Source organism: Primulina eburnea, chromosome 3 (assembly GCF_022965805.1).
Source record: "Primulina eburnea isolate SZY01 chromosome 3, ASM2296580v1, whole genome shotgun sequence".
In the NCBI taxonomy this organism is placed as follows: Eukaryota; Viridiplantae; Streptophyta; class Magnoliopsida; order Lamiales; family Gesneriaceae; genus Primulina; species Primulina eburnea.
In genome coordinates this window covers 50095847-50105600 of record NC_133103.1, presented here as the reverse complement: position 1 = coordinate 50105600, position 9754 = coordinate 50095847, and the positions used below count along the sequence as shown (strand labels likewise).

Genomic DNA, 9754 nt, shown 5'->3' with positions numbered 1-9754 from the left:
TACATAAGCCCACTTACAGTAATTTTCTTAAAGAATTTCGGTTGAAGTCTGGAAATCTGCTTGCCTCGCTACTAGATTTTACGGCTTCGAAAAATACACTTTCTTAGCTCTAATTTCAAGTGATAACTCAAGATTTTGGTAACAACAATTTCAGAGATTGAGGGTGCTATTTATATGCAAAATTCTGACTGTTAGCCTCCCAATTAATGGCTATAACTGTCATTAACAGTCTTTATTCCATGTTAAATGTTTCAGTTACAAGTCATATGCTGAATTAGTAACTGTCTGCTGGAATTTTTTCTGCTGCTGGAAAATACATGTTTGCTGGAAAAATATCAGCTTCTGAAATATGAGTTGCTGCTGGAATTTTGATAGCTGCTGAAACATTTGTAGCTGTTGGAAATTCAGGTTCTCACAGCGAGCAGTTCTAGTTTGAATGCTTTCTCCCTGACCTTCTCTTGCAGAGTGAATGGTCCCACAATGGTTTAAGCTTGTGGTTGGTACCGTTCCTTAGGCAAATTTAACCACATTCGATCTCCCACATAGAACTTATGATCGGTTCCGTCTCGATCGTGCCTTTGCTTCTGTTTCCTCTGCATTTTCTCTAGAGTATCATAAACCCGCCCATGGTACCGTCGTTCTCCAGGAAACTAGCAGCACGCAGCTGTTCAGCCCCTATTTTACCCATAATATGTGGAAGTCTCGACGTAATTTCATAGATTCATTCGGTCTGAATGCTACATGAAGAAAATAAGCCATGTGACGGAACGGGAAGACCTGGGATGTAGAAAATCAAACCATGAGTGATTCGGCAGGAGGAAAGAGACAGTAGATTGATCAACAAAGCTTTGTTCGAAAGCCAACCATATTTCACGAGAAATCTGCAAGTCATGGGCCTCAATAAGAATGTCCTTGGTGATTGTGGCGTTGAGCCAAGAACGCACACTCTGATCAGTCTTGACCCAAGCAAAATAACCTGAATTAGGAATTATGCGACCCTCATCATCATCACACACACACATATATATCATCATTGCTAATTAATAGGGAGTGATGCTTGCCCTACACTACAGAACACATAATCATAATAAATTAATAAATTAATATATCGGATAAAATAATTGGAAGGGACCTTTCCTGAAGGTCTACAAAAAAAAAGACATAGTTTACTTTTCGTTTGCTCGTGAATTCCAATAATTGAAGACAACAAAGATTTTAAAAAAAAAAGATGTCAAAAACTATTTTATTATGTAGATCCAAACAATCAATATTATCAAAAACTATATGTAATATTAATGATATACAATTCTAATATTTTAAATTATATAATAATTCAAATATAACGTATGGATCATTTTCTTAGTAGAATATCACATCCCGAGATTAGGCCCGTATAAGCACAACAGTATATTGACTAGTTGAAAGATGAAGTGAAGACCTGGAGGAGTATCGGGTCAAGGGTTTCCAATTTAGACAATGTTTTAGGATGAAATAATTATCGAAATTTAAACATAAAAAAATAGCACCTAAAATTTAATTTCATAAATATAAATTATATCCTCTTAATTTTCCGTTAGATCCGAGTTCCACTCGGCATCCATATTATATTTCTAACTCTCCTACATACAAAAATGGCTCGATAAACAATATTTATTTTCAGTCAAAGAATTTTTGGTAAATGCAGAATTTATCTATTCATATTTACATTTAACTAAAATTCAGCACATATTTTGTAAAATTTTCATTATAGCAATACATCTCTGTTAGAGATTATATTAATATGATATTAATTAAATTTCTGGTGCATTATATTTTTATCCAAAATGGTAAAGTACTTTTCTAAGCCACAGCGACGGAGTGGCTTCCGAAGTTAGAGCGATGCTTGAGGATGAGTCACTCCTTTCGATACAACATAACGATGCTTGAGGATGCGTCACTCCTTTCGATACAACATATGATGCGTACAGCTAACAACGTCGCTCATGCTCTAACTCAACGAGTTTTAGTTTTTTCTTTGTTATTTTAATGGACCGATGACGTTCTTTCCTCATGACTCATTAATATTGTAACTCAAAATTTATCGGTTATTTGAATTATGGAAAATTTCTATTCAAACAAAAAAAAGTAACAGTAGGTTAGGCAAGTTGCGCGTAATTTAATATTATTTATGGGTTGTGGTGATTAATTAATGCATGCATGCAAGTTGCGAATCGAGTTTGGCTGCAACTTGAAGAGCAAGTGGCTGGAGCTAAATATTAAGATTTTAAAATATTAATTAGCAATTTAAATTTTAATATTTTAAAATCTTAATATTTTTTTATTTTTTTTAAGATTTTAAAATATTAAAATTTTATAGCTTTTTTTTTAAACTTATTTTCAAAATGATCACTTTTTATTAATTAAATTTAAATTTGTAATCTTAATTTTGAACCTCAACACTTCGCAAGGCTCTCTGGTTTTTCGAATATTGTAGGTGCTGTAGTATATCATGTTGTATTACATTAAAAAATTATCACATTCTTTGCATCCTTAATTTTTGTTCCATTGAAAAAATTAATATAATTATTATCTACATATCTCGATATAATCTACATTTTAATTCAAATTTTCAGCTATACTTTGGTTTGGTTTTCATTAAAAATAAAATTAGTTTTTCAAAATTATAAATACTCCACACATAATAAAAATAAATAAATTAATTTTATTTTTTCGAAAAACAAAACCAAATATGTACCCCATTTACCTATATAATTTTATATATATATAAAAAAACATTTCTCGAAGCAAAACCAAATATATACCATAAAAATATTTTTTTATGGATAAAGGTAGCGAATATTAATGATCTAACCCTTTTAAATTATACAATGATCACACGTAATTTTATGCATTTCAATACAAAAAATGCATTATTACACCAATTATTTAAAGCTGGGAATATAAATAAAAATATTTATTTTTTAAAAGAATGGAGCAACGCATATATTGGGGTCTATTCGAGATTATATGGATATTTTCTTCTTTTAGGCACGAGATGATGTGGTGTTAGTATATTAAAGTCAACTTCCAGCAGTGATTTTAGGCGGAAGAGTAGGATAAGTAAAAAGATTAAAATCAACTTCTAGAAGAGAAATGAATAATGGAATCTAAGTTGATGCCTATTATTTTTAATATATACTAGTAAAAGATGCACACGCGTTACATCTGTTATTATTATTTTTAATTTGATCAAATAATACTAAAAAATTAACACGTGATTATGTGGTGTTAGTGTATTAAAGTGAACTTCCGAGAGAGATTCCCAGAAGATTAGGATAAGTAAAAGATTCCAGGAGAGGTTCCCGAAAGACTTTTAATATATATATATTATTATAGTTTTTTTAGTGATATAATAATATAGTTTAGGCTATATATAGAGGCATATCCAGCTAGGTTATCGCAAAAAATGAAATAGTGAAAGAGTCGTTACAATTGAGAGAAGGTCATATATAGTGAAGGAAAAAAAGAGTGATTTTGAGTATAAAAGAAAAATAGAGTTGTAATACGATAATTTTATCGAAAAATATTCATATTATAATTCATTTGATCGATATTTCTTTTTGTATCATATATTATACATACTCAAAAATGAACCCGGAGGAAATTGTTCGCCCGATAGATAACTTTGCTCCAAGCCTTTGGGGGGATCAGTTCGCGAATTTCGCATTCGATGATGAGGTACTTTTTCTTCTAATGTTTATGTTTTTTCGACCTTTTTAATTACGTGCGAAAGATTAGATTATTAAAACAATTGATTTTCTTGTGCTTGATTTATTTAATTTAATTTAAATGGCTAACAGTGAGAATTTCCAAAGAATTTCCCCATATTATTACTGATCTCGCAATGCATATTTTACACGTTTATATTTAAAAAAAGGCTTGCATGCAATTATTATTGTTGTTTACATTTTTTTTTAATAATAGATTAACTAGACTTCAACGAAAAAATGATGGGAAAAATTCGTTTAACCAGGACGAATTGAATTCCCTATTTTTTAAGTAGAAACTTTTGTTTATAGGCTATATATTTATGCTAGTTAAGACTAAATTCTTCACATGCAAGAGACATGCATGTTAGATTATTAATACAAATTTAGGATGTTTAAATTTTATTTCTGGTATAAGTATCGATTTTAGGTTCACTTCATTTAATATGATCATATCTTTAAAGGGTTTCTGCTAATTTAATAATATATTTCGTGCATTTTGAAATTATAAGAGAATGTTTGATTGATGTTTTTATGCAGATAGCAAAAAAATATTCCAAGGATATTGAATTGTTGAAAGATGAAGTGAAGACTAAGTTAACAAATCCAGAAAGCAAAATGGTGGATACTATGAGTTTAATCGATGCACTAGAACGCCTTGGCGTATCGTATCACTTTGACGACGAAATCGAAGATAAATTGGAGCATTATTTTGGCCTGAATACCAATTACGAAGATGAGGCCTATGACTTAAACACAGTTTCAATCCATTTTCGATTGTTTAGGCAACATGGACTTCACTTAACTTCTGGTATATGCGCGCTATACATAGAAATATACATACATATATAAACATACACTTGTGTGTGTGTGTGTGTGTGTAAGACATATGCCATAATTATCCTCTGAAAAATTGACTATCGTTTCAATCAGATGTATTTAGAAAATTCAGGGGTGGCGATGGAAAGTTCAAAGAGTCTCTTAAAAGTGATGTTAGGGGTTTGTTGAGTTTGTATGAAGCAGCACATTTGAGAAAGCGCAAAGAAAATATACTGGAAGATGCCCTTGTTTTCACAAAAGACTGCCTCAAATCCATGGCAACAAACCTCCAATCACCCCTCAACAGACAAGTCGAGCACGCCCTCGTGCAACCATTGCATTTGGGGTATCCAAGATTTGAGTCACATCATTACATCACTGTCTACGAGGAGGATGAATATTCTAGAGATGAATCACTTTTGAAGTTTGCTAAATTAGACTACAATGCAGTGCAAATGTTGCACAAACAAGAACTCTATGAAGTGTCAAGGTAACATTGCTGTCACAACTTAATGTCTAACAAACACACACACACACATTTATATGTAACGAAGATTTAAGAAGTGACAATTTAAGACAGTCCTTACTTTTGGACAGGTTCATTAATTTTAACATGCATATTTCGAAACTTAAAATGTTTGTAATTAATTGTTCTTGTTATTTTACAGGTGGTGGAGAGAAATGAATCTTACATCCCAACTTCCTTATGCCAGAGATAGAATTGTCGAGTGTTACTTTTGGGCAATGGGAGCGTCTCATTTGCCACGATTTTCTCGAGCTCGAGTTATGTTGACGAAAGTCATCCAATTTTTATCTTTAACCGATGATACATTTGATGCTTATGGTACAATTGAAGAACTAGATGCATACAATAAAGCAATTCAAAGGTAATTAAAAATAAAAAATTCACAACTGGCGCTCTTAGCAAATAAAATTTCTGCTTAATATAATAATTCGTTGTTGGTTGTTTCAGGTGGGACATTAGAGAGATTGATATACTCCCGGAGTACATGAAACCACTTTATACCGCAATTTTAAAACTCTACGCGGGATTTAAGGAAGAATTAGCGAAGGAAGGAAGATCCTATGCCGTCGACTATACGATAGATGCAGTACTAATCTTCTCATTATATTACAAGATAAAATCATTTCATGTGATTATATTGAATCGGACATATATGTTTTTTTAATTTGTATGCGATGTTGTTTAGTTCAAAGAACAAGTGAGGAGCTACAATGTTGAGGCCAAGTGGTTTATTGAGGGTTACTTGCCACCATTTTGGGAGTACCTTAGCAACGCGCTCACAACTTGTGCTTACTTCTTCCTTTCGAATGCATCATTGATGGGAACGGATTTTGCCACTCAGGTGGAGTTCGAATGGCTGAACATGATGCCGAGGATTCTTGGAGCAAGCCTAGAAATTAGTCGTTTGGTTGGCGATAAAGCTACATACAAGGTACAAACTGGATGACCATGATGTCTATATATATATATCTAAGTCTAAATCTGTAAAAGACTAATGATTTCGACACATGAGGGAAAAGGCGAGCTTTTTAACAGTACTTATGCCTAGATATCTGATGGAAATTGGAAAGTTTTTCTTTCTAATCTTATAGGTTTGAACTTCAGTCCCAAGGTCCACATACATGTGAAACTAATCATAATCATATATGCTTGCAATCAATTCAAATATATTTTTATTTCATGAAAATGATTAACCTCAGTCCATGAATACGCAATCATGTTAAATCGTCCCTAGGATACGCAATCATAGGGACATATGCTCTTACATAGTTTGAGTCCCTGAGTTCTATAGATCATTTCGCCATGCCTGAGGATCATAGGGACAATCCCTACAAGTGAGAGTACTCAACACAATGAGCTTGTAAAATAACTTCTTCACAATGGTATTCAGATTATTTAGCATCATATATAAACGAGCATTGCACAGATGATGCAACCCTAAGATGTTTGAAGTGTTAGGTATATATAGTTAGATTTAGTATTAATTTAGCTCAACATAATCGTAGGTCGAAAAAGGAAGAGGCCAAAAATCCACCGGTATCGACTGCTACATGAAGGATTACGGTGTGACAATGGAAGAGGCAATGAATAAGATTGAGGAAATGGCTACAGATGCGTGGAAGGATGTTAATGAGAATTTCAAGAGACCATTTCCGTGTTCGAAGGAGGTTCTTATGATAATCCTCAACATCACAAGGGTAATAGATGTAATATACAAGAACAATGAAGATGGATATACTCACCCAGAAAAGGTTATAAAGCCGCTCATAGTCGCAATGTACATCGAACCCTTCAAGATTTAGACATTTCAAATCAATGTAAGCATTGTTTTTGTTTCTGTTAACTATGTTTGATCAAGAAGGTAACCTTTAACTTTGAATAAAATTAATTTAAAATAATGAGTTGTGTTTAATTTGCTAGAAAATTATGTTTCCTCCTGCACTTATCTAATGTTTAAGGAATTTTTTTTTTAATAAAAAAAATGACCTCCTTTGGAAAAAACACATAATACAAAACTTGAGATCATGTGTTTTTATTTAAAGAATGTTACAAATCAAAAATGATTTTTGACCAGGATCAAACACCTAATTAACTGCCCGCGTGCATATTTAATTATTCATGAACCTGTTTGAATAGATTAATGTGTATGTAAATTGGACAAATGTTTACCTAAGTTGTGTTGATTGTTATTTCCCAATGGAGAGACCATTCTTCAACTTAATTTTCACTTGATGATGATGTGTTCTTTTTCTATTTCTTATGTTGTTTGAACTCATTAGGTGCAAGAGATTATACTATTATTATTAGTTTCAAAAGTCAATATTGACTTAATGGTCAATCATGGAAAAGATGATGATATAGTAAATATACAATGTTACCGAAATTAGTATATCTGAGTGATCGGTCACTCCGTGTGTCTAGATGATCCTTCAGTGTTTCTCAAAAGTAAACTTTGTGGGTCGACACCTGTATTGCGAAAAATGTTAGAGTTGTTTGAGGATACTCGGCGAAAACCCTCCGACGCTTAAGTCAGGGATTACTTCAAGAAATGTACTCCGGAAACTAGAGATTGTTTAGGAAAAAATAGAGTATACCTTGAAATGAAGATGATCTTCCGTTTATTTTCCAAGATTGATAATAAGATTGATGGTGTGACCCATTTCTTTTGGGTTTAATGACATGTTTGTTAGAGTTTTTTCAACAAAATCATGTTTTTACACAACTATGAACATGATAAACAATATGAGGAAGCGGTTCAAGCATTACCTCCGGCCATCTAATAATTTGTAAGTTTTTTGTTTTCTTTCAATTGAAGTCTTCTAAGCACTCCAACTTTCTGTAGATGGTGTATTTTCGTTCTTATGAGGTGTATGCTTAGGGAACTCAATCAGTTGTATTTATAGGTCTCTCATACCATCAATGAGTGATTGCGATAGGTTGATTGTCAAAAAGAAAAGATGCATGTGTGTCTCTATTTTCTAAAGTTGAGGTTGTGCATGTACCATTTTTAAAAAATGTAGGCTACGGTTGTCTCTATTCCTTACACGTCTTTTCTTCCTTTGATGTAGGCCATTTTTTCTTACATTCTCCTACTTGGCCATATATATCTCATTTACTATAGGAGAAAACAAAACACATGAATCATTGCGATATGTCCTCTAAAAGCTAGTATATCATCCATTTATTACAATGCATTATGTATCTCAAATCTGTATAACTTAGTGAATAAACATTATGTTTATTCGAGGTCAACTTTACTGATATTTCTCGAATCAATGAATGTGTGCACAACAAATATGAGAAAATATCGCATCAAAGTTTCATTAATTTGTTCTTACAACAAAAGTTCATAAAAGAACCAAGTCTCATTCTTTCTGTATGATCCTTAAGTTTCAATGGTGATATGCCTTTTGTCAAAGGATCTGAAATAATTAATTCAGTGCTAATGTGCTCGATAATTAATTTCTTATCTTTAACACGTTCTCGTATAGGTAAATACTTAATGTCTATGTGTTTGCTTCAAGTGCCACTTTTATTATTTTTAGCCATAAAACAGGCAGCGGAATTGTTAAAATATATTCTTAATGTCCTAGATATAAAATCCATTATTCTAATCCTTGAAATGAAACTCTTCAACCATACACCATGTGATGTTGCCTCAAAACAAGCTACAAAGTCAGCTCCATAGTGGAAATAGCAGTCAATATCTGCTTTGCACTCCTCCAAGATACAACTCCACCAACTAGCATGAAAATATATCATAAAGTGGATTTTCGTGAATCAATGCAGCCAGCGTAGTTTGAATCAGAGTAGCCAATTACTGCCAAAGTCTATTTTCTTCATGAACGTAAGCATATAATATTTGGTCTCTTAAAGGTATCCTCATCACTTTCTTTGCAGCTTTTCAGTGGTCTAAACCTGGATTACTCTAACATCTTCCCAATATCCCAATAACAAATGTCATGTCAGGTCTAGTGTAAACATGAGCATACATCACAAGCTTCCAACATCAAAAGCATAAGGAATGTTTTTCATTTGTTCCCGCTCTAGATTATTCTTTGGGCATTGGCTTAAATTGAACTTATCTCCTTTCACAATGGGAGCTATACTTGGTGAACAATCTTTCATCCGATATCTCTCTAAAACTTTATTGATATAGGTTTCTTGAGACAGACCTAAAATACCTCTAATTCGGCATCTATGTATCTTAATTCTAATGACATAAGATGTATCGCCCATATCCTTCATATCAAAGTTTTTAGAGAGAAATTGTTTCACCTCATATAACAAGCCCTTGTCCACTACTACAAAAACGCAAAACGACAACATATTTTATCCGTTGTCGCATTTAAAAACTATTGTAACTGATGATGTTGTTGAAAGTGAGTTCAACGACAACTATTTTAAACCGTTGTCGTAGCTATCATTTGCGACGGATTATTGACATTAGCGACGAACTTCATGAAAAACCGTCGCTAAAATTAGGGACAGATTATCCATAGAGTCCGTCGCTAAATTTAGCAACGGTTTTTCATGATGTCTGTCGCTAATTCTTTCAGTAAAATAAAAAAAATTACTTTTAATAATTTCATAAATCTAAAAAAAATTACAATCTGACTATGTTAACAATATTCATGATCTTAACTAACACTTAAAAATTTAC

General features: G+C 32.5%; 1 protein-coding gene across 1 annotated transcript; it reads left to right on the top strand.

The window, feature by feature from the left end:
* Positions 1-3438: 3438 nt before the first annotated feature.
* On the top strand, positions 3439-6989 carry LOC140827810 (germacrene A synthase-like). The gene is made up of 7 exons (XM_073190657.1): positions 3439-3717; positions 4287-4557; positions 4680-5055; positions 5234-5452; positions 5539-5677; positions 5777-6022; positions 6597-6989. Exons 1-7 carry the CDS (start codon positions 3628-3630, stop codon positions 6891-6893), a joined length of 1638 nt encoding a protein of 545 aa, XP_073046758.1. The 5' UTR covers positions 3439-3627; the 3' UTR covers positions 6894-6989.
* The last annotated feature ends 2765 nt before the right edge of the window (positions 6990-9754 follow it).

Coding starts and splice junctions, on each gene's coding strand:
- LOC140827810 (XM_073190657.1), top strand. CDS start 3,628: ATGAACCCGGAGGAAATTGTTCGCCCGATAGATAACTTTGCTCCAAGC. Junction 3,718..4,286: donor ATTTCGCATTCGATGATGAG/GTACTTTTTCTT, acceptor GTTTTTATGCAG/ATAGCAAAAAAATATTCCAA. Junction 5,056..5,233: donor GAACTCTATGAAGTGTCAAG/GTAACATTGCTG, acceptor GTTATTTTACAG/GTGGTGGAGAGAAATGAATC.